The 25,197-nt window shown below is 46.3% G+C and overlaps 1 protein-coding gene across 1 annotated transcript in view; it reads left to right on the plus strand.

Annotated features, from left to right (window-relative positions):
- SFXN5 (sideroflexin 5) overlaps positions 1–25,197 on the plus strand; it is a 109,684-nt gene that overhangs the window by 78,234 nt on the left and 6,253 nt on the right. The window contains exons 12-13 of the mRNA XM_067297226.1: positions 80–165; positions 10,313–10,430. Of these exons, the coding sequence (XP_067153327.1) occupies positions 80–165; positions 10,313–10,430 (204 nt within the window). The remainder of the gene's footprint in view (positions 1–79; positions 166–10,312; positions 10,431–25,197) is intronic.

Below are 25,197 nucleotides of genomic sequence, written 5' to 3' on the forward strand. Positions count from 1 at the left end.
GCATTGATTGCTCAGTGCAGGTACATCCTGAGATTCATTTTAAATGTCTTGGATTGGTGTGTTTGTTTTTCCTTTGCAGGCACTGCTAGAAACAGCCCTGACTAGAGTGGTCCTGCCAATGCCTATACTGGTTCTACCTCCAATTATTATGTCCATACTAGAAAAGTAAGTGTTGGGTAGTATGAAAGCGGGGGGCTTTTCATGGGGAAGGGAGAAAAGGTCCTTAATAAGTGTTATTCATTGATATCGTTTAGCAGTTGTCCAACAAAGACTTTTTTTTTTGGCTTATTACAATTTTCATGTCCCAGCATCTTTGACCATTGTTGTAGACTGTTCAAGTGTTATATTGGTGTTGTTATTTTAAACCATCTTTCTGAGACTCTGTAACAGTTTGAATAACCCTATTCTATAGGGTCAGCGTGAACCAAAATTCTCTGAATTCAGTGGAAAAGTGTCCGTAAGTTTTCAATCCTCTGTTTTGCAAACATTAGAACTGCCACATGGGGTCAGACTAAAGGTCTCTAGCATGATACTCTCTTTCTGACAGAAACTATCAGTGGATAAATAGGGAAAGAGGATAAGGATTGAGTCAATCGTACTGCTGGCTGCTTCTGTGCCCCATGCCAGGCTTCAGCCTCGGGGTCCTGCCGCTGCTGTTTCACAGCCAGACTGGCCGCAGACGCACAGCATCGGCGCAGGAGCTCTCTGGGGTGTGCTGCTTGCATTCAATCCGCAGTCGGGAACGTAGGGACACACCGACCAGGCTCTGTGCCTGGACCCTCTTGGCCATAGCCGCTGCAGGACTTGTCTTCTGTGAACTTGTCTAGACCCTGTTTGAACCCCCTTGTACTTTCTTTAAGTAACATCCTGTGGCTTTGAGTTACACAGATGATTACGCACAGCGGGGAAAAGTACTGCCTTTTGTTTGTTTTAAACTTCTCTGACCTTTGAATTGGCAGCTTCCTTCATCTCACCTTGTGGGGGACTGCAAAGAATAATCTCCTTTCACCTTCTCCATTCCATTCGTGATTACAGGACCTCTGCCTTGGTTTTCTCCTTCCTGCCTGTCATCTATATTCCTGGGTCAGTCCAGGGTGTGCCTCCATGCTGACAAAAGGGAAGGGCAATGGAGCACTAGCCTTCACATATTCAGCAGAAGTTTGCTTTCCATCGTTGTGTAAGCCAGAGTCTCTCTTGATAGATGTCTCTGTGGAGCCCCAGTGCTCCTCGAGAGAAACGCTGCGTTTCTGGTAGCACTTCTGGAGAGTGGGCAGGAAAGGGCAAGGTTATTTTCTCGTGTCTAATTATCCCATGTCACTGGTTTCTAACAATGAAGAAACCAAAGAGCTGTGTGCACTGGCTGTTCTCCCCACTTTGCGTTCCTCCACGGCAGCGTTTTCCTCTGCCCAGAGATGCTGTGAGCACTCACTGTTTGGAGTCTGGCTGGTGTGTCCTTACAGGCTTCCTACTTAGCTGCATCCTCGCCTCCCGTCAGACCAGCTCATGCGGTGCGAATGGCCCTCGCCGGGGCATGGATCTCCCTGTGAACCTTGGGAGACCGATTACTGCACTGAAAGATGGGGATGCTAAAGGACTTGCTACCTTTGTCGAGACAGTCAAGCTGGAAGCACTTTTTAAACAAACTTGTTGATAATGGCTGCTCTAAAGCACTCCACTGACAAAGTAAATAACAATTAGGACGATTAGGTATTGACCCATAGCTTTGGTTAGCCTTGTTTGCTCTTGTAAAAATACCCTAGGGCAATTCTCTGTCCTTAACAGAGGAATTGAGGTTTTTTCTGCAAATGTTGAGTCTCATTTTTGGTGTCTAAATTTAAAAAATATGTACCATAAGTATCGCTATAGCACCTAGAGTCTCACACCAAGGCCAGCTCCTCCAGTGAGCTAGGTGTGGGGCAGAAGTATGGTAACAAACTCTAGTTTGGGAACTCTAAAGTAGGTGTTTTCAGCCCTCGCTGGCTAAGGCATGTTGTTTTCCTCTCTTTTCTCAACGGATTGTGGTGATGTCCTGTGTCAAGGCACAGTCTTGGTAACACTTGCTGCAAGCCACTGGTTGGAGACGGCTGCTGGAGAAACAAAAGCAAGAAGGGTAGCTTCCAGTCCCACGAATTTTGTGGAAAGCGTACGATTTCACTTCATGCTGCCCCTCGATAAAGCCTGCATCAGCACTGCAGCCTTTTCCTGCTCCATGACCCTGTGTCCCTGCCAGCCTGTGGTCCATCAGCCAGGGATCTAACCTGCAAGATCACGGAGCTAGAGAAAGCCCATGGGGTGTATTGCACCGAAGCGGGGGAGCAGGGGCAACCCTTCCTGCAGCAGGTGGGGTACGCACACCGACACCGTAGCACTAGCAGCACTTTTCCCATCATTTGAGGCATCAAATGCTTCCTTCTGTTGCACGATCTGATGCGTGTGGCCTCAGGCGTAAGGGGTGAGGAAGGTGGAGAGGTCTGGATTGGTGTTATTAGTCCAGCTTTACAGACTGAGGATGGAAGGGAGAGTGCTCCACTGGAGAATCACTCAGGAGTGACCGTCCCTTACTCTGACATATCTTGCTCAGGGCTTGCTTGATGTCCTGTGCAAGAAGAACAGGAGTTGTCCTGTTTCTTTGGACCCTACCACCTCGACAGCTTCCCTGCTTTAAACTCAGATGCATGATTCTAGCCTTTATAATCCCATCAAAACTGCTTTGCTGGTGTCAGTCTAAAGGACCTCTGTTTTCGTCTGTCCGCATGCCAGACACTTAAGAAATGTCACAGATTTGTGATATTTCCTACCACAGAGATCTTTCTTTCAGTCTTTCCGTAGCATTAAGGCCTTTTACCAAAGTGCCTGTGTGTGTCACTGCTTGCTTATCAAGGCCCTGTGTTCCAGTTGAGCTGTATCTTGGTGATTAGCTCATCCAAGAAAGGTCACCCCAGAGAACAAACTATTTTATGCCTGTAATTCAAAGGCTCTTTACTATTCTGGTTATCAACACAAACGCACAAAAATCTGTATGTGCAAAAACACAAAGTTCATAGGATCCAAGTCGGTGAAGAATTGTCTCCAGCAGGAAACGCTGAGGACCATCATGGGTCTTGCTAAGCATCTGCAAGCTTAGATAAAACTATTAGTAAAACTTTCTTTGCACTTGTGGGCATGCTGACTTCTGTTGTAATAGGATGCAGTTTAGTCAGTGTAACTGTGCTCCAGGCAAGAGTGCTTGAAATTAATTTTATCTGTCAAGCAAACGTGGAAATACAGGAGGCTGTCCTCGAAAAGTTGTCATTTGAACTGATAGAAAGATCTAATTAAGGTTTGCATGAGAACCCTTTTCTTCTCACCTCCCCCAAATGAGGTTCTGTAGATACAAAATATACAGGCACTGATTTTGTCTGCCTAATTCTACTTCAAACTTTGTGCGTACTGTTTTATCTTTCACTAAATACCTTTGGATTCCTGGAAGCCTGTCAATGAGTGACAACAGGCATAGGGAACGGGGTGAAATTTGGCCACAGAAATAGAGGTTGTGGTCCAAAAGATGCTCATGTGCCCATTATTGCTCTATGACATGGAACCATCCACCTGACGTGGAAAGCATCCCTTTCCATATCTGAGGGATTCATATTCCAGATACTGACCCATAGATCCCTTGCAATGGTTACCGAAGGACACAGCCAGAGGGGAAACTGGATTACAATCCAGGAGATACAGGACGCTCAAGGAACCCAGAGAGTACCCACATAAATTATCTGTGAGACAGTAGCCCAAGAGAGAGTTTGAAGCAGGAGTGTTTTGGGTTAGTTCAAAAACAATAAAAAAATTAAATCTGTCCCAGCCAACATTGCATATTTCAATTTTATTTTCCCAGTTTGATTGGGGAGGGGGCTGTGAAAAGTTCAGCTTTTTAAATTTAGTGCAATTTTAGTTAGACTAGGACTTTTAAAATGAGAATCATATGAAGGCATGTATTATCAATTTATTTATAGAAATCCTGACAGTATCTATAAATGAGAAAGATGAGGGTGACAGCTTATTACTTGATGGCTGGAGATCTGGAATCAGAAGTCGCAATCTGGATCCTGCATTTGAGGCTGTGGTAAAGAAGGAAAGCGACTCTCCTGTCTCGTGTAGAAGTCCAGGTGTAAATGGGTGACAGTGCTGAAGCTGTGTGGGAGTTGTACCACCTGAGGAGCAGGCTGTGGTGTCCCAGCAGTGGTTTTCAGATTTATGGAAAACCTGCTCCATCGTTTTTGTCTCGGTATTTGAAAAGTTTTATTTTAAGTGGCCAGTTCCTGGTCGTCGTCTTTCCACTTGGATCCAGGTCTTTCCTCTCTCTCAGCCATCTCTCCATCTGCATGTTTTAACTCCCCCAGCTGCCTCTCTCGTCTCTTGTGCCATTTTTTTCAGCTCTCTTGGCTTCTCTCGTCTCTTTGCCTGCTGTGTATTTTAACTCCCAGGGCCGCCTTCTCTGCTCTCCAAGTAATTCAATGTTACCTCCCACTGCTGAGCTCCGTAGCGTTCCATTCTTTCCCCATGTTTCATGCATTTCCTGCTGCTTGGACGCTCTGTTGAAGCAGCTAACATATAGAATCAATGTTTATTTTGAGACTGCATATGCCATGCGGGGAACACGGTGTCAGTTATTTTGTGCAGATGTATTCTCATTTAAGTTTTATAAATAATATCTATGTTGGCAACTTTAATACAGAAAAATATTGGTTTCACATCATCTCTAAGATGAAGAAAACTCATCTATAGGATGTAGCTGACTCTAGAGCAGACAATGGAAACTTCATTGCAACCTTTCTATGTGATAGAGGTGCAGGAACAATTACGTCCATTGCATTAAGTTGGACCTCTTGTACCTCATACTTTTTCTGTTATTCAGATACTTGTGCAAATCCTTTTATCTGATAGTTATGATGGAATTTGAGAAGCCGCACAAGTTTCTTGCAGAAAGCACCAGCCATCGTCCAAGCCTTCTCCAATAGTTTCTGTCCAGCTTCCTACTTCTTGCAGAGTTGGAGCCCATCATCCAGATGGTCTATTTGCAGACCATCTGGGCTGTCCAGGTCTGTGTGTACGTGCAAACTCGGGTTCCCCTGTAGCCTGAGCTCTGCGGTGGGAAGAGCCCAAATTCAGTGGTACTAGGTTCACGTGGTCTGGATAAGTGGTGGACAAGCCAGCCACAGCTCAGTCCACCACCAGTGTCTGCTGTGGATGCTGTGGACTAATAGCCAGCAGTGGGGATAGGAGAGTGTAAGTCACAAACTCTTTATCTGTAAGCCTTTTCCCCACCTTACAATAGAGGCGACCTCAGAGGGTCTGAAGTGCAGAAGGCCTGAGGATGAGCTCCGAGAGCTCATGTATGTCAGGCTAGACAAGAGAAGACCACAGAGCTGACTGTGTGAATTATGGAGGGGAGATAAAGCCAGAACTGTTGGCAGGGGGCAAGAACTGTAAGAGAAGCAAGGAGCAGAATGGTTGTGTCCCAGAAAGAGGAGCTTTTCTACTCTTTCTTCATCTCCACGTCATCCTGATCTTGAGGCTTGCAGAGCTGCTAGCACCGCAGTATGTCAGCATCCTCACACACCAGTTGTCAGGGCTGTTTTCCCATAAAGCTCATAAAATAAGGACATTTCAGAGCTGCTCTGGCATAGCTAAGTCAGGCTAACAGTATAAAGAGTTTCTCTCTTGATAGATAGCCAGCGCTCAGCCCATGGCCTGGTGGTGGTGGAAGGGAGCTTTCTTCAGCTTAGACCTTGTTTTTTGCTGCAGAAGTGTACGTGAAGCAGGAGGGCTTCCTGGAGCTTGTGTTCATGCCCTTTTGCTGGAGATTTTCTTGTGGCAGCGTTTGCAGAACACTCCCTACCAATGTTTTTCCTCCTCTTAAGTGCAAAGTCTCTCTGTCCGGCTATGCCTGCAGTGAAGTTTGTTTGAACTAAACAGCTGACAGCAGTGACACCTTAAATTGTTATGGCTGTTACCAGAGTAAACATTGAAACTGCTCCCTTAATTATGTCAATCAAGCAAAAAAAAAAATACCCCACCCTCACTCCGTCTGCATCCGCGCGGTCCCTGGAGGGGGCACTGCGGGAATAGCCGGAGCAAGAGATGCTCCCTGGAGTAGACAAGGCCCTGGAGGACGGCAGGTCGCCGGTCGGGGCTGCCGACCGGGACCCTGCTCACTAGAAGAGCCGGTTTTCGTGCAGTGCCCCGAATGAGCGAGGAAGGTTTGCCGGCTTGGAAGGACCCTCGGGAGATAGCAGCGGGGCAGCCCCGAAGCGCACGATGGCCGCAGGTGGAGCGATGGGGTACGTTGCTCGCTCTGAGCAGAATCGGGATTTGGAGTGAGTCGTCTGGGATAAGAGAGTAACGCCAAACTCTGTTTTCACGGCAGAGGGCCTTCGGATATCCGGGGCTTTAGCCTCCGGTGCTTTTCTTACCCCGCCGGCATCCTCGGCGTCTTGCAGTGTATGTATTAGCTTTGAACCTGTTTATACCAAACGCTACAGAAACCCCACAGAATCTGTCAGCTGGGAGACTTTGGTTAACTCCTGTCATATTTAGTTTAGCATCTGACACCTCCTTCTAGACAAATACAGCTCTGGTTCGCTGAACCTGATAACTCCTTTTTAGTACAGCAAGTGACTTCCATATGGAATAAATTACAGTACCTCTTGAAAAACGCCAGAGGCAGCTGCCAAATTATGCAAAATTTAAACCACTAATGAACAATGTGATGAAAGTTGAATGAAGGTGTATTTACAAGATCTACAACACACTGTCTCTGTGGAGCAGATGTACTGTCTGTACAAGTATGCGTGTGTCTGTGTATATACCTACCTACATGCACACTCATGCATATTTAAACGTTACCCTTAAGGTCTAGCTGTTTTAGGTATATCTGTTAACAGTAAATGCTCCCTAAGATCAGTAAGCCAGAAGGTCCCCAACATGTTACTCCCTTATTTCTATCTGCCAGGCAAATTTCATGACAGCAAATTATAGAAAGAATAAGCATTAGGGGATTTGAAGGAGAGTAAAGAAATGAATCTTTTAAAAAAAAAGGCTGGGGGGGAAGAGACAGAGCGAGAGGAAGGTATTAGAAAAATGCATGTTCTTGTGCATCCAGAGAACATTATATAAGCATTAATCATTTGTATTGGTCCATAGCAAGGCAGAGGATTGGTGCAAAAATTTGGCTTCTAAAATGGGAACAACAGCACATACGTATTACTGTCTTTCTGCAGCCTTCAAGCGAAAGACCTTGTCTTGGCGCAAACCTTTCAAGCCTGTGTGTCCCGTTTGGATGCCAAAGTTTAGTTCATCAGAGCCTGGCCAGCTCTGTCCTGTGGACAGGACAGTGTATAAAAGTACTTTTGTCATGTAAGAATAGCTCTGTTTACTTGGGCAGAATGACTGCTAAGGTAAGATAATATTCACCTTCGTGTGAGTATAGCAGTCTGGTTCAGGAGGTGCTAAAGGCAACGTTGCGCTCTCCGGAGGATCTAAAGGTCTGGACCTCCACACCCACGATCTAGCCTCCAGGTAGAGCGCGCAGTACAAAGCAGTAACATAATTCACTCTTCGACAAATGGAGATTTGTTTTGTTTGGTTATGGTTTGCTATAATACAATACTCTGCAATTAAGCCATTAGGAAACATCTAATCATTCGCTTTCATCGGGAGGGGGAATGGTCGTGGGTGAAAGAAGATAGTTTTTGGTTGTATTTGACAGGTAACAAAATGCAGCATTGAATAATTAACTAAATTTTCTTCCAAGATCTGTGTCGTGAGCAGGGATCCTAGGGACCGAAGAAAAGTGACCTCTCAACTGATTATGAGTCATTTATTCTGAACTACACAAATTTTAGAATCCGAATCCCAATTAAGACATTACACTACATGTGTTAATTAGTCCCCTCCCCCTTTAAAATCAAGCCATAACTCTTCTTAATTAGGAGGTTAGCCACTGTAATTTGAACTGGCCTGAGTCTGAAACACTCCTGGAAATCACACCTGGAGGCTGTACCACGGATCATTTTAAATTGGTTTAGTTTTTACTTGGGTGATTATAAGGTCCCCAACAGGGCAGTAATTAAAGAGGGTGCAGCTTCCAAATTAAAGTGTCAGGGTGGTATAAGCAGTGATGTCTTGGTTCTAAACTGTACTCCAGGGAGGCTAGAAGGATGCTGGTCTTGTGATTTTGCTCAGCAAGGGCTCTAATGGATCACGACGTTTTAAGCATAAGAACAAATCAGCTCCAGCAATTGCCCCTCTGCGTCCCAGGGACTAGTTGTCACAGCTCATTGCTGGCAAATCTTGAATGCCTCATGTACAGAACAGCAGTCTGCGAGTGCGGTTACTGTATGGAGCAAGGAGGCTTGCTTCCCTGACCCAGATGAAACACTCGCAGACTTCTGCAAGGGTCTTTTAGCTTAAACCCTGTTCAATTCAGAGCAAAGTAGCCAAATACTGGAGAGCAGAAGCCTGGCTTTCACGGTGCGAATTGTTAGCATCGATTCTGAGTTGCTTATTAGTGAGGAGTTAAGATACCGGCGGAGTTAAAGGTCTGGATCTTGCTTTCCTGGTTCTCCTTCCCTGCTTCCACCACACCTTCTTGAGATGAAGACAACCATTCAGCAGTCATTGCTAGGCAAGGGCAAAGAGTCTGGATGTTCAGACACGCACACACAACCTGCAGCGGGATAACGAGTTCCCACACATCAGCTGCTCTGTTATAATCCATCAGGTGCATGCTCGTAGCCTGCAGGAGATGTGAAGCAGATGGGGGCTGAGGTAATCTGTTATCTTGCATTTCCGGCAGGCTCAGGCTGCACAGGGAGATGGTCCTCCAAAATAACATGTGCGTGTGCGAAAGCCCTTAGGTTCGGGGCCGGCAGCATCCCCTGATGTGGATAGATTGCTTCACTCCTTTTGGCTGGGGTCCTTGTGAATGGCACACAGTTGATTAGAAACATTTTTTGAAATCCAGTGATGGGAACCACAGTGCTGTTTAGTGGTTAATGTCATCTGGTCGTTATCAGACCTTCCCTGCCCAGGAGAGCTCCTCTGTTGTTATCCCACTGGAAAGGCATTAACTAGCAGGTCTCTGCCCACATTTGATGGCAGGCCACCTCGAGGCATCAGCATCATCTAGGCACTGTTGGTCAGGCCGAGGAGTGAAGAGAGACACACTGGGACTAAGGCAGGAGCTGGCGGCCCACTGGCCAGTCCAGCTGACTCTCTGTATTGCTAAAGTCTGCTGAATACTTGGACAAAACCCACAACCAAGCTGCTCTCTCTTTTCAGTATTCTCAGTTGTTTCCGATTGGTGGAAAAAAAATTGAATGACAGGTGTCATTTTGGTGAAAATAACTCCCCAACAAAATCCTCAAGGATTCTATTTTTCTCCCTAAAGCATCCAGTTCACACTCATTTGCAAACTGTCTGAGGTCCTGTATCCTGTAACATACTTAAAATACCAGCTTCTATCGGTTGAATGTTGTCCATGTCATTCAGTGTTAATTGCATCATTAGGGTCACTTAATGGGTCATTATCAGAACTTGACCTTGCAGATATCTTTAAGCGTTTGCTGTTAACACATCTTAAACTCATAAATATCCCCTGGGGACAGCTAGTGTGAAAACATCCTTATCACCCACTCTAAAGATGTTTGATTTTTAACAAATTAAGATATTGTCAAGTTTACTACTTTATTACGCCATTAACAAAGTCAAATGCCTTTTTCAGCACCATTCTGCTACACAGACGACAAAGTCCTCCGTGAAGTATGTCTCTCGCATCGTCTCCAAAGCCTTAATGCAGGCAACACCTGCATAAGTCCACATCACCTTGTGTGTTGCTTACTCCAGTGTGAGACTGGTTTGAAGTGGGGGAAGTGTGTGTGAAGTTATCCTGTTTTAATTTGGGAGAACTGAGCGCTAAAGTTGCCCGTGGCTGTGTAACACCACTGGGTGGAAAACCACAGTGTGCTGTGCTCGGACAGGACTGCCCCGGGGCTGGATCGTGCTCTTCTATCGGTGAACCTGTTCTTATTGCTAGAATGACCCACAGAGAAGGATCCTAGAGGACGTGAAAAAAAAGCAGGAGAACGTCATCCTTTATTATTCATGATCTGTAAAATGAAGGGCTAGAGTCGTAGGTCAAGCTGAAGGTCTGGTCTCCGCACAGGTTTTAACACCATTTGGGGTGAAGGAGGCCAAATGCTAACGTCTGTTCAGATGGCGGCAGGTGCTAATGTGGTCTATGGAGTGAGCTAACACAGCCTTTTCTTTACAGAACATCCCTCCTGAGGTCCCGTCCCCGGATGATTCTCCCAGTCCAAAGCCTTGTGTGCCTCGCTGCCTTTGGCCTGGCCCTCCCCTTGGCCATCAGTCTCTTCCCGCAGATGTCCGAGGTCAGTACACGTCCGGGCAATACTCGGGGATATCTCAAAGCTGCTTTGGGATATACCTTTCTAGTGAGCACAAAAGAACTGAACAGAAGCATCTTTGTTCCACCCAACGAACATACTTTTGAAGACACAAGGGAGGGGACCGCGTGATCCTCCTCCCTTCCATTGCGTTCTGTGTTCTCCCCCAGCAGTGATCTGCTTCAGACCTCTCCTGTACGGAGGATGTTTAGCATGTAAGGTAATTAATTAGAGCACCAGGGAATCGTGGGGCAAACGAGTTGGAATAAGAGATTGCTGAAAGTATATGAGGATAACACGCTGCCTGCCTGATCCTCAATCAGAAAAGTGTCTCAGCTGGCACTGTGGGTAGCTGTCTCCTCTTCTGGTGACGTCCAAGTCAGATGTGGTCAGATCACAAGGCAAGTGATGTTTGTGTTTCTAACCGATGACTCTTGCTGTGAGAGTCAAGCTGGGCTCTTCCTGTCTTTTCTGTGAACGTGAGCTTAGTCAGAATGGAGCTGCATCAGCCAGAACATGGTTCAGCTCCCACTCTCCCAGGACAGTGTTGTTTCCTTGGTATTAACATAGTCTGTCCACCAAGCAAACAGTTGTAACAAGGATACACATTACGAGCAGGTGTACTTTCCCAGAGTTTCTTTGAGGATTTCTGCCTTTTCATCTTCTAGACTGTATCCCCAAAGACACAGCCTATGGAGCAGGGGTTGTTGGGGCTTTGTGTTCCACACTGCATTGTCGGTGCTTCAAAATAATATTTTCTCTGGGTCTGAGTGATTTCCAGGGGAAAAAACCCACAATTCTGCACCAAGTGGATGCTGCATATTATAGCCACTAAAATGCAAGAAGGAAGATAGGATGAGAATTCTGGAATGGAGCTGTTAAAGAAAAAGGGAACAGGCAGAATGGCTAATTAAATCGTTTATACCTAAGTTAGTTGAACATATTGTTAAGCTGCAATTTTTTTTTTAAAGTCATTAATTTCAGTCATTCGGTGTTTGGAGATTTGCAGGTTGTAAACCAAGGGAGGATCACTATTATAAAATGATAAAACCTCTGTCAAACAGGGCAAAGGACTTTAATGGCGTTCTTTCTGTTTGAACTAGAACAGTTGATCAGAAATTGGCATCACAGTCTTTGCTATGTTATTCCACTGGTTAATTCCTTTTTTCTAGTCTGAATGGGTTTATCCACAACTTCTAGCCAGGGAATCTTGTTGCACACTTGTCTGCTAGACTGAAAAACATATTATGAATTTTTTGTTGTCCCTCTAGTTGTTTACAGGCTGAGATAAAATTGTCCCTTAATTTTCTCTTTAGGAAGCTGAATATATCTCAATCTTGGAGGCTCTTGCTAAAACACGATTTCTGAAGCTTTAATGATTCACACGGCTCTTCCTTAAACTCTTTCTAATTAGTCAACATCCTTTGGGGGTCATTTACATGAGAACCAGACACAGTATTCCAGTAAGAAGTTGTGCGCAAGTACCAGTTGCAGGGGCAATGTGATGTGCCTACTCCTACTTGAGTTCATACATCCACAGAGCATGTTAGTCATTTTGGCATGAGCTCCCGCCTTGGCTCATGGTCCATCAGTTATTTGCTGTGTCCTCGAATTCTGCTCAGAGTTTTTGGCTATGAAAGGCAGGGGAGTATTTCCAGGTCCAGCACCCATTCAAGGTATATGCCTAGCGTATGTCCGAAGTTCGTTTTGGAAGGATATATCATCCCCTTTGCAGGGAAAGGAACTGCAACACGCACCGACAGAAGGTAGCCATGGCCTTTTCTGACAGGTCTCCTTTCAAAATAATCAGGGAAGCAGGACCATGGGACTTACCACTGAGCTCATTTATCCCAAAAGTTACACACTACCACTGTTCACCCAAAAGAGTGCCCCATGCTGTAAGTACAGTCTTTGCTTCCAGAAGCAGCTTTATGTTTGACCATAGTACAATGCACATTGACTTTCTTTCCACAGATCACCATGTGATCCCAGTGTCCCTGTACCAGTGACCTGTGCTCTTAATTATTTACCACTTTCCCAGACTTTGTGTCTTCTCAAACCTTTAGCAGCAATCACTGTATATTTTCTTCCTTGTCATTGGCAACACACATTTAATAGTGTTGGCCAAACCAAACTTTTCTTTCAACATAGACAAGAAACTTGCCCTACAATTCCCTTTTGAAATTTAGTGCATTTCCAGTATTTTCTGTAGGTTCACCCAGCATCACCTGAGTCTCTGAAGTAGTGCCTGCTAAGGTCAGCAGGGACTAATGGTTTGGTACCAGAATCCAAGGCATTCGGAGCTCAATACTTTCTCAGAGAATTTGGGCTCTGCAGAAATAACTATTCATTGTCTTAGGTTCTCTAGCTATAAAATGAAACTCAAGAGCCCTTTCTGCCTGTTTCAATATAGTCTGAGCTTTATGGATGAAAGATATGCTATAATGTGTAGTGTTGGATATTGCAGCTTGAAAAATTGTGTTGATGCTAACAGCTGCATGAATTCTAGCACTCTGTGACACAAGGGAGGATTAAGGTCTAGCTTCCTTCAGAGAATATTGCAGGCACCAAGCAATACTGAAACCATGCAGAATCACTTGGGAATGACCTTCTAAAAGCAGATGAAATGTTATCTGCAGTGTAAACATGAATCAGTGCTGATTAGTAGATCAAACAGAATGACGTGCTCTCTGCCCACACATCATGTCAATGACAAGAAACCATTACAGCTGGTGGTATAGCTCATTGACTACTGGGGTCTCGGCTCTGGTCAACTGGAGTTATCTCCGCTTGCACAGTTGGACCTTTTGAAGCCAAGGAATCAGGTTCTCTAAAACCCAGTCCAATCAATCTTCCAATCATATTTGCATTCACTGTAAGTGTGTGTATGTATAAAGGTGTTCATCCCATTCTGCAGAATCTCATTGAGATCTCCTCAGGGGTCGCTACTTTGGGGCCATTCAAGTGAGCAGAGTAAGTGACTTATCTGAAACAATCTCTTCAGAGCCATTTCTTCACAGTCTTGGATAGGAAACCTGGTTTTCATTCCATAGAGCATCTCTCAATGATCGTGTGACTTTTTGATCATTCATCACTGATCCATGAATGCCTCAGACAACTAAGATAATAGACTTTGCCAAATGTCTGGAAATTGACCCTATTCCAAGTGTTCTCCTTCTCTTTCCATATATAAATATAGGTATGTATGTATGTATGCATGTATTTGCTTTTTTCATAACTGCAGTCAGTGAAGCAGCTATGAACATAACACTACTGAGATGATGCTGTTGTAATGAGCTCTACCCAGGGAGTAAATTATTAACAACAAGAATGTGATAGGCGTGTTCTGCTCCAGAAATATGATTATGGTCTGAAGAGCAACCCTTCAAGGAATTGTAAATGAGCCAAATTATGCCCTTAATCACACATTCACAGTCCTTTTTTCTTTAGTCAGAGAGCAAACGCAAAAGCTGATGTGTTATTAAGCTCTGGTTTTAGCATTGGAGCTTGACTGGCCTCCTTTGATCCACTCCCCTAACGGGGTTCTGAGCATGCTTCAAACTTAAATTAGTTTTCAAGCAGAATTAAAGCCTTGCGATAGATTTAGTAAATGTCCCAGAGAAATGCAGGCACCATATCATGAGCCACCAAAATTTTCCTTCCCTATCTTGCCAAATACCTACTTCCCACTTATCTATAAAAAAGGTGGGTTTTGACATATTTCTTGAAGATTAGTGGAGCAGGTAACCTGGATGCATTTTTAGAACCCTACTAGTACTAGTGAAAGAATGAGCCAGCCTTGCCGTGTCTGTGAACTTCATGCCTAAATGCTCCCATGGCCAAAAGCCTACAAGACACATATCGCACAGCTTGGAGAGCTGAGGAGAGGGAGAACCCCAGGAGTGAGTCAGAGGCAGGAATTGGCTCCCTGGGAGTCCCATGTTTGGTTGTGGGTGACCTGGCAATGTGGGCACTGGCAGCCCCTCTTGGCTCGCTGCTTCTCACAGTTGGGGAGCAGCCTCAGACCAACATGGTCCTGTTATTGCTTATGTGATATCCTGGCATGGAAGCCCCACTTGAACTGCTGATGGCTGATGCAACTCAAGAGCCACAGTTTCACCACCCTCCTTACTGTCTTTGATTCTGCTTATACATCACTAACAATATACATCAATATACATCAGCCATAGCTGCTTCAGAGTCAGTGGAATTGTACCTGCTTTAAGGCAGCATAAGAGAAATTATAACCCAGCTCTGATTGTATACCGAAACGTCACTATGAACTAAATGAAAATCACGGAGCTGAACCTTCATGTACTGGGAAAGATAACGCGTCCAGACCTTCTCTTGGGTTGGTATTTAGACAGACTAAGACCTCATATTTTCCTTGATTTGGCACAGATGGAATCCACTTTACTGTCTACAAGCGTTCTCCAAAATTACAGCTTGTTTCTAGGTGTTATGGTTTTGAAGATAGCCTTGAAAAATAAAAACCTAGCATCAGCCGTAAAGTCATGGGTCCTTGAGTCTGAGCAAACTTCATATACTGAGCAATATACCTTTCATCCCAACAGAGTGTTAACTCCAGTATCTAAATACATCCATATGCATTAAATAATTCACTACTGTTAAGTTTAGGAGAAACATCTAGTTAATGCATTTAGCCCACACCCTGAAACTGCCTCCCAAGCCCCCCAGGGAATCTCTTTTCTAGCCGCCTATCCTACAGCATCCCCACTGACAACTCCTACTCAGTTATGCACTGCCAATAGAAACAGCTGTGACAGTTCCAAACTGAAAATGGGACTTGTGTAAATTAAATTCAGTGTAGCAGCAAAAGAAATAACCATGGGGTTGCTCCACTGATTTTCCACTCTTTGGTCCCTGCTCATCCAGAGCATTCATTTTGCAGCACCAAAGAGGACTCTATTGGACTTGCAGGGTGCTGCAAACCCGCAGAAACCTGCTCATCCCACACCCAGTACGCTCAATGGTGCTGATAAAGAAGGGTAAACCCAGGTGAGAAATGGAGCTGAAGCATCTGTGGCAGGAGTTGATGGCAGAGAAACCTTTGCACGGGCTGTGTTAATACACGTGCCCTCATCACAGGTTAAGTTTAAAGGGCCTTTGTAGCTGGTTAGGGCAAAACAAGCCATCTTCCGGAATTAGGCTGATTTCAGCTGAAAGCCTTTTCTTAAAAATAATCTTCCTTTTGGATCTCCAGGACAAGGGGAATAAACAGCCTAAAATCCAAGGCTGAGCTATTGTTTTCCAATCTGTTTTAGCCTTCATCTTGTTGGCAGGCTGCTTTAGAAAAGCAAAAGGTTAATGAGCCAATGTGCAGTGGGATTATTGCAGTAAAGATGACAGTGAACCAGTAATTACTAATTAGATGCAGTTTAACAGGAGGAACAAGTGAAATCTCCTCTTCACCAACTGTCAATAATTAGCAGATTTGGTGAGGTTGAAATGTGTCCACAGTTAAAAGGCTGATTTTTTAATGAAATGGCACTTGACAAAAGAGCTGTATGGAGGTCACAGCCATAGCCCTCGAGACGCTTCCCTATACCATACTTAGGAGGGAAATCAGATGCAAGACAGCAGGGGGTCCCCATGAAACCATTTCTCCCTTGGGATTACATTGCACTGGGGGAGGGGAGCAGGAGGGATTCTCTGCAGTAATTTTGTCCAACTTGGATGAGAAGCAAAGGAAAGGATTTGCCAGCTGCCACAGGGAAAAATGTTTGAGAAGTGAGAAGTTCTGTGGTATTTCTTTGCTTCTGGGTCTGAGGAATGGTTTCCTGAGAATCTGGTAACCTAAGCATGCTTCCCAAAGTCTACCCTTGCGATGGAGGTTGATCTTGAAAAGAACTGCTCTTAGGAAAGAAGTGAAGGTCCTTAAAGACTCGTAGGAGGCTGGATCTCAGTTGTATGTGTCTCCAAAAGATTGAAGAAGATTGTGACTACAGCCATGCCCCAAGGCTTTGATTTCCTACTGTCACATAGCCTGGACTCTCCATCACTGACTTCTGAGGCATTAAGAAGTTCCTCTGAGATTTCTCTCCTAGGTGCTGATCCAGTTTTCCCTCTGGATGTCAGCAGAAGCTGGCAAATAACTGGTGACATGGCCAAGACTATTTTCAGTGTGAGCTTAAAATGCGTAGCTGACCTGTGTGAGCCCACTTAATGCCCATTTAACTCTTTTTACTTGAGTAGAAACCCACCAGGATTTATATGATACCAAGTGATTGGATGCTGATGTGGTTCACGCTGGTCTAGAGAGAAGAGCTGTGGTATTTGGAAATGTGTTGAGCTCTGTTCTGTGTTTCAGATGGAGGATGGTGCAAAACAAGGTTTGTGTCTGGTGTTTTTGGTAAGGATGGACTCATTCCTATCAGAGGTTGGAGGACAAATGAGTGACCTGTTTCGTGTGAAGGGCAGCACATAGTCCTGCGCTTGGAAGGAGAAAGTAATGGGAGAGGAGGTGATGTTTGGGGAGTAGCAGGATGATACTAGACACACAGGTTTGAAACAGTTGCACCAAACTTAAAAGTAAGTTGCTAGCTCATCCTTGATAAGAAATAATAGCCCATGGAGATCATAGACTAGGTCTATACTAGCTGGGCCCAAGCACAAGCTGGGTCACTGGTAGTAGAGTATTAGCAAGTATTCAGGAAGTTGTGGCACACTAATTTTGGTCTGGGGCCTCTCTAGTTTAATTTGATTCATGACTCATAGGGCTTATTCGAGCTGATTTTTGATATCAGAGGACCATAGCCTTCATCTTGCATTACAGAAGAGTCATGTCTTCCCGCACAGGGACAGGACCATGAGCAGTGGAAAGCAAAGATCCCTGCAGCCTTTGCTTTCGGTGTCTCCATTGAGTCGCCAGAGCTGCTCAAAGCACAGCAGGAGCAGTCGCCCTTGCTCAGCTCTGCCACGTTTTCAGTCCTTGGCCCCATAGCTCGTTCAGAGAGATGGGATCATGGTCACGCAGCGCAGCAGCAATCCTGGCCTGTCCGTCTCAAAGGTGGCCCTCTAGTAACTGAGTCTGCTGGACAGGAAAAGCTGCAGCTATGGCCTGGAGCTGCACGCTAAGGGATGAGCAATAAACTCAAACCTGACTCCAGGCTGAACAGCCGGTTTGTCAGAAAGGTTTCGGTCGCTGTTGGTTTGAAACAGGAGTGGGTTTTTCCGTTTGTTTCTCTGCCGCCTCCCTCCCGTCCCTGTTCTCACCAGTCTTCTCTGATTGAGAGCGTCAGGCAGAAGAGATGTGTTCCCTGGCTGCCTCCCCCTTTTCGGCGCCTCGCTCACTTCTCATCTCCTGTTTTTGTTCACCTGCACCAGCTGGCAAGGGCAGGGTGTACAGACCCGCGAGTGTTTCCCGAGGAGCCAGACTTCACACGCTGCCTTCTCTTGGTCCTACCCTTTGGCCTTCCCTTTACACCTTCGCTCCGCGCCCCCTCTCCCACCTCGGCAGCCTGGCAGCTGCAGAACACCTTTCCTGTAAAAACAACCAGGCAACGGGGGGGAAAAAAAAATCGCCGTAGCTTGTTTCCAGTGCTGGAGATTCCCCCCAACAAGGCTAACTTTTAGTTTCCTCCTAGCTGTGTTGCTCAGGAAGGCTGCTGCCCAGGAGACTGCCAGCACGGAGAAGTCTTTGCCTTATTGAGAGTATTTAGATGCCCTGAGCGTGTTCGGCTAGGTTCGTGTTTGTGCTTAGGCTCGCAGAGAAGTGCACGGGGAGCTGGAAGGGGCTTTGCAGTTCTCCAGGCAGGGCAATGAGCCGTTACCACTAACAGTCGCAGGAATTTTTGGTGTTAATTCTGTGCACTGTAGATGCCCACGGACTGTTCCCAAGCCATCTCATGCCTCCCACCCAGGTCGTTCTGTCAAGGACTTGCTCTTGGCCGGAGAGATCTGCCCCCATTCCTGTTCTCTCCTTGCCTGTCATGTCAGCTCATCCCTGGCTGGCCCGACTTTCTCCATCTCTGTTATTGGCTCCGGTGTGACCATGAGGAAGCCAACCCGGAGCTTTTGCTGTGTTTCCTGGATGTGTCTGTCGTAACCACAGGTTAGAGCCAGCTCACAAGACCAGACCCACCCTCCGTATCATAAATTTTCAAGCCCCAGTCTAAGGGACAGGAGAGCTTTTTGGAGCTGGGGAGCTCAGGCTTGGCTGATGCAGGCAGGCTCACATGCTGTGAACCCTGTTCTCCAGCACCTCTCCCAAGTTAAGGTATTCCTAAACACGTGGGGACACTTTGAGCTTAGTAGTCCCCCCCACTTCACTTCCAGTGGTGCTTTAGCCTGAGTTGCTGAACCAATTGACTGCAGCTGCTCTGTGTCCGCTCTCCAGCATCCACACACTCCCTTCTGCTTCAGGGGTGGCTTCAGTTTAGCGGTTGATGTTTCTGCAGAAATCTTGTAAAAAAGCAAGCAAACCAAAAAGAAGAAGAATCCAGGTTCTACATGACCGTGACACCCTCGTTCCCCCCAGTCCTGGAAAACCCCAAGGCCTCATTTTTATAACTCTCCATCTCTATTGTCTGATGCTATTTTAAGTTCTATTTCTGGGACTGGGCGATGGGGGAGATACCGTGACTTGGTAATTTCCTTCTTCATTTGTCTGGTTTGATGCAGAGGCAGTTCCAGATGCAAACCTGTGGCGGTAACCTCGCAGAGCAGCATCTTCCTTGTCGCAGGGCCATCTCCTAGGTTTTCTTTGGGCAGGCGAGTTACTGATGATCGGCCTCAGCAGAGAGCCAAACTCCCAGCGTAACTCTGAGCAGTGCCCTTTCGATTCACCTCCCAGAAACTCCTTGTGTTATGGGGTCACTTACCTGAGAGGCGACCAGGAGAGAAGGAACCGGTTTTGCAAAGAGAAGAACATTACTGGATCAGGATAGCTCCCCTTTCCTTGTTTCTTTTTTCCTTTCTTTCTCTTGCACCACAAAATCAAAGCATTTCCCATGTCAACTCAGTCCCGAACAGGCTGGGCTTGGGAGGTCTCAGGCACCACTCCTTTTTGGGATCACGTGTCTCCCTTTCCAAGGTAAGTGAGAGGCTGCCCCATTAGGTACTGTCCAGGCTGATTGCAGGAGGAGATATTTTCCAATGACAGCTTGGCATCAGCTGTAAAATGAGTTAGAGTTTTATCAGAGACTGTGAGCAAATATTTGCATTGCGGCCCTTGTCCCTGCCTGCACTGATGCTGTTGCCGTTGGTTTAGGAGAGGGAAGGTTTGGTTTGAGTAGGGATGGAGCTACCTGCTCTTGCAGTCTGCCCTTTGGGGAAAGCGCGGTCATGCTCTGCCTCCAGAGCAGAGGAAGAGGAAGGACCCTGTCTTCAGGGGCATCACCTCCACCGTCAGTCTTTGAAAGCCCGTAGGAAGTGTTGCGGTGGTTAGATTTACAAGCGCCTTGCCTGTTTGCACCTTGCAGGGTAATTATTAGGCTCAGTGACATCCCGCGCCTGGGAAGGTCACGAGTGAGCAGCGTTGTGATTGATTTGGAGACGGCGTCTTTGTTCTCACCTTGCCTGTCCGAGAGGCTTTGATTTGTGACTTGGCTGGTTTTTGAAGTCTGTTCGTAAGAGTGGGCCTTTGTTTCAGGAGCAAAGGTAAAGTTTGTGGGAGTTAAAGGTGCTGACAATTTCACAGGATCTGACCCTAAAATTGTAACCTGGACCAGCAGAGCTTATTCTTAGCGCGAAGCAATGGCTTGAAGCGAACTGTTATTTGTGGTCATTCAACGTGGGTGTGGGAGAAAGGACCCTTTTGTACTGCCCAGGGGCTTCGACAGCCGTGTCAGACAGGGATCTGGTTTCATGTTTATATCTCTGTCCCTGGGATACAGGTTCAAGTATGTAAACTATCTATCCTGCAAGCACAGGCTCCTGCAGGTGTGTGGGTGCTAGTGGGCATAAAAAAACATTCCTGACACCATCTCTTTTGAGGAGTCTTCACCTCCTGATGGCTATAAGCCATTAGGAGTCAAAAGAAAGAGCTGACATCCGACAACTCCGGATAAACAGCTAAACATTAACCCTTAAAGTGGCTCGAAAAACATACTTAAAAGGCACTTTGTGGAAAGAAGCCATTTTTTTGCAGGCCTGTTAATTGCTGTCTTTCTTCGGGACACCTTTCAGCAGCACCTACTATAAACAGAGCGGCTCCTCCCAAAGCACTTCCCCCCAAGGATGCCTCCCCTCGTCGCAGGGGATCTCAGCCCCAGTCTCCTTTTGCCCTGTTCAATCCACCAAGCCTCCTGCAGCTCTTCAGTTTCACTTGCTTCTTCTCATCCGGAAAGCCAAGACCTTTCCTTTCTGTCTGCCAGCCCACCCTGAGCGCTGGTTCCCCTTTCTGGTCTTGGAGAAGCCTTTCTGTCTGGTGCAACTGGGTGCTTCTCCTGCTCTTCCCTGGCTGTTGCCTTGGTCACCCCTCCCTTGCCGTACAGGGTTGTGTAAGTCCTTCTTTGCTTACTCCGAGATAGTTGTTTTAGCTCATCTGAAGCATCAGTACCTCTGAGTACTCCAAGTGAGAAGTTAAGGATATGAGCAAAGAAAGAAAGGCCTGTTGTCCAGACTCGCCTGCTGTAATTATACTTGGTTATTGTAGAAAATGCCTTATTAATCACATTTCCCAAGCACAAGCATTTATAATTCTCTATAATTGCTTTTTAAATCATTTGGATCTACCAGTCTTTCTGATGAGTCTGTTGGTCCTTCAAGAGAAGGGAATATGAAGAAGATTTGGGGTCCTGAGGAACTTGCTTAGCTTCGTTAAAGCAACAAAGACATCCCTAAATTCCTGTAATACCCATCACACTGTTCCTCCCTAATAGCTAGAGAATTGCAGGGTTTGACATTCTCACCAAGTAGCAACAAATTTTCTCCTCCTCTTGAGGGATTTGTATTAAAATGGACCTAACTGCTCATTTTCATGAAAAGGGAAACTTGCCTTTGTCAAAATAGTGATGACACAATTCCCCTTTCCTTCTTCCAGCAGAGACTATTGCATTTCTTGAAAACCTTGCTCCTTCATATACCTTTAGGGAAGATTTCTGTCACACCACTTTACGTTTGTTTAGCAGAGCTCTCTTGCGACACCATTTTCGCTTCCCAGATATTCTCATGGCACAGACTTGCACAGCCCAATGCAGAAGGGCAGTCCCCTCTGGAGCACAGCAGGATTTTCCACAGCAACTTAGGACGGGAAGAGAAGATCATGCTGCAGTGAGTTAAAGGCCTGGTGTACTCTAATCCTGATCTGTTTTTGGCAGGATGAAACCACTTGGGTTGATGAGGGCATGTCTTCCATTCCACTTTCATGTATGACAAAAGTTAGAGATTTCACAGGGAGCTGAGGGTGCTCAGCACTTCCTGAAATCAGGCCCTTCTTTTCCAGTTCCTAAATGTAGGTGAAGTTGCCTCCTTCAGCTGTCCATATTTGAAAGCAGGGGATTTTGTTTCTTCCAAAGAGGGAAGACAACTCTATTTGCTGATGCTTTATGTTCCAGTAAGGAACAAGGGGTTGCAGTGCCTCTGATCTCTGCGATTTTGGGGGTTCTCAAAATATTTTAGGTGGGCTGATGACTCTTCCATCCATCAGTTGGCTTGAATATCCCCCAACAAAGTCTGCAACATGACTTCTTCATGACCTAATGGAAGAAGCCTCCTTTTGTCCTGAATGCCCTGCACAATTTCAGGAGAACGACGTCTCGTGAAGAAGGGTTCCTCACCCTCAACACTGGCTGACTTGAGGTGAGAGTACATGTGGTTCTGCTGTCGTACTAGCCTAGAGATGCGGACCGTTCAGGATCTGGATGGGAGCAGCTCCTGTAGAAGTTCATATAGTTTACCTCTTGAGCACTTGTCTTCTACACATGAGCAGACCTTCTCCTCCAAAGGATAGGAGACCCAACTCCTCCAAAGGCCTTCCATTTGGTTCTTTGCTTTACACGACAAATCGTACTTTTGTCTCAGCTTGTCTCTCTCCAGGGCAACTTCACTTCAATTCTTGATTGAGTCTCACGCCTGAGCTTCTGCATCACTGTATATAGGTGGTGAATTTATGATACGTGTGTCTTACCACTTGGTCTCCTCCTCCTCTGCTCACAGTATACGTGAATCGTTGCAGGATCACAGTGCTGGACTTACACTGGTGGCTCCTGGATAGCAGTGACTGGGCGAAGATGGGGAGGGTGAGAAGAGGGAAGGCCCCTTGCTTCTGGGATTGCTAGAAAGAACTGGAAAAGTCACTTTTTTCTGCAGGATAAGCAACTGGAAGATGTTTTTCATCTTGCTTTTTAAAACCTTACGGTTTCATGGTTTGCATTTTTTCAGTTCTTGGGGTTTCTGTTGCTGTGGGCAACGCTCTTGTTCCACAAAAGACTCACACCACACTCTTCTGCAAGGACTGGGAGACGGTTTCGTTCAGGGGAGTGACCTTGCCATCCATGCAGAAAGCTGGAAAACTTGAGCATGTTCTGCTTCCCGGTGAGAGGGTCTCGGAGCAGTGTGAGCCCCACACTCACCAGGCCCAGGCTCTGCTCCTGAGCGCGGCTTTCGGTCATCCAGAGACGTCGTCCTGAGGCATTGTAAGGCTGCCCACGGACAACCAGAAAGTTAAAGCTAGTGCCTGGCTGAGGAGCTGGTACAGGGCAGAGAACGAACACAGGGGACAGAGCACAGGAGTGAAACGTGTCTGTTGAGCTGCTGTATTCAAAGGACAGGCAGGGACATGTCGAATGGTTGAAGCTCCCTTGCAGCCTTAGGTGCCTGCTGTCATGTGTTATTTTCCCACTTTCTGGGGGCTGACATCGTTATCATCACTCATTTCTATAGCACCGGAAATAAATGTGCCGCGGGGCAGCAGGAGCTCACTGCCTTGCAGGTAAATTGTTCTCTGCTCCAGCCTGGCTGGGTGGTAGCCCAAAAACGCCGTGTTTTCCTTTTTTCCTTTCTGATGAAAACGTTTTCTTGATGTAGAAGCAGCGCATAATATTCTTCTTTACAGGAGCTGTGATACACTAATTTGCAACTCCGTGTATAGGCAGCTGTGTTCTCACTGATCCAGGGAGCAGAAGTTAAAAAACTGCCGCCTTGATGAAGTTGCTGTCCCATACTGACCCATAAATCCTGCAAACTCTCCCGTTCTGCTTCAGGGCAAAGTCAATTGCTCCCGTTTAAGGTGAGGGCGGTTACATCTTAAGCCTTGCAGCTGTGTCAGAAGCAATTGCGCATCTCTAGCCAAACATCTGTTGAGTATGAGGAATATTCCTGCTCATCTCTATACATAAACCTGACGGCACCCAAGTTGCTGCTGACACTTTGCATTTCAAGCTCTGCTAAAAGCAGTGACGTTTGCAGGGGACGGTACAGAGGTGTCGGCAGATGTGATAGAGTGTGAATAGCTTGTGGCACTAACACCGTCACTGACATACTTTATCTCTAACGGATGTCATAGCGGGGTAATGCACGTTGCCACATTCAGACCCTTTCCAGCCTGATCTGAGAAGAGCCTCTGTCTTCTTCCCTGTCCTATAGACAGCTGGAGGTGGATGCTGGTGGTCAACGCACCCGTGACAGGAACCAGGCACAAAAAAACCTTTCTGAAATGGATAGACTTCAAGAGCTAGGACAGCCAAATATTTCAGTTTTCCTCCTTTTGCTAATATTTATTTTTTCAAGGAGGATAGAGAAAATGAAGATAAAATTAATTTCAAGGGATGGCACTTTTTAATGCCAGTTCCAGGGCTGCCCAACCAGAGGTTTGACAGCAGCTCCCGTAAATGCACCAAAGTCAGCTGGGAACAAGCTGGTCAGAAACTGCTAATGGTGCAATGGCTGGAGCAGGGGCTGCAGCACCTCTGTCTCCCCCGTTTCTTGGGCAGGTTTTGAAGCCTACGCTGGACCGTTGCCTCCTTCAAGGACAGTTAGGAGACCTTGCGCTAGCTGGTTTAAAGTGACCTCGGGTCCTACCGGAGGCAACACATTTCCATCTTGCGCTTTGGTGTAAGCCTGGTTTAGTGTCTGCAGAGAAATGATAGATCCCCCAGAAGTTGCTCCTTGAAAACAGCGCTCTGAATTCAGAGATTGTCGTTTATGTGAAATCCGCCGCTAAGTTACTACATTGCAGGGATTTAAAACACGTTACCCACCTGCTAGACACATCTCACTAGTTCCAGATTTGCAGTCGAGCAATAAACTTGGATTGTCTCGTAGCTCCTTCCTCTACATATATGCTGAATTACATGTGAATCCACTCGTATGGCAGTATAAGGGTAGTGTAAATCAAGCACAGTCCTGAACTTCTTGTCTCCTTTGTTCATCCTTATCTGCTAATGGCTGTGTTGCACTTCAAAAAGCTTGCAGAAGAGGGGAAACTTCAGCTGGCAGAATGCTTTCAGGCGTGGACCCGAGTGCAGCTACCCTCCTGGAGCGATGCATCACCAGTTTAATTGTATTTGCAGTCTTCGGCATGCTCTGACCGCTTGGGTGAGGCTGTGTCGTGACTTTATTATTAGCAGTAAGCCGTGCACTAATAGTGGCGACTGTCTTTTGAGGCAGGAGTCCGTGCCAAGTTTTCCCCTTTCGGAATAGACTGGTCCAGAGGGGCTTAATCCATCGGCTTGCGTCGCAGCTCCCAGCCCTCATCTCCTGGGCCTTCCCAAGCCACTGCCTTCCCCAAACATCTGCAGCGCTCTCCGCCCCTTCCCACCATGCTGCATTTGCCTGCACAGGCTGAGAG

Source organism: Apteryx mantelli, chromosome 5 (assembly GCF_036417845.1).
Source record: "Apteryx mantelli isolate bAptMan1 chromosome 5, bAptMan1.hap1, whole genome shotgun sequence".
Classification (NCBI taxonomy): Eukaryota; Metazoa; Chordata; class Aves; order Apterygiformes; family Apterygidae; genus Apteryx; species Apteryx mantelli.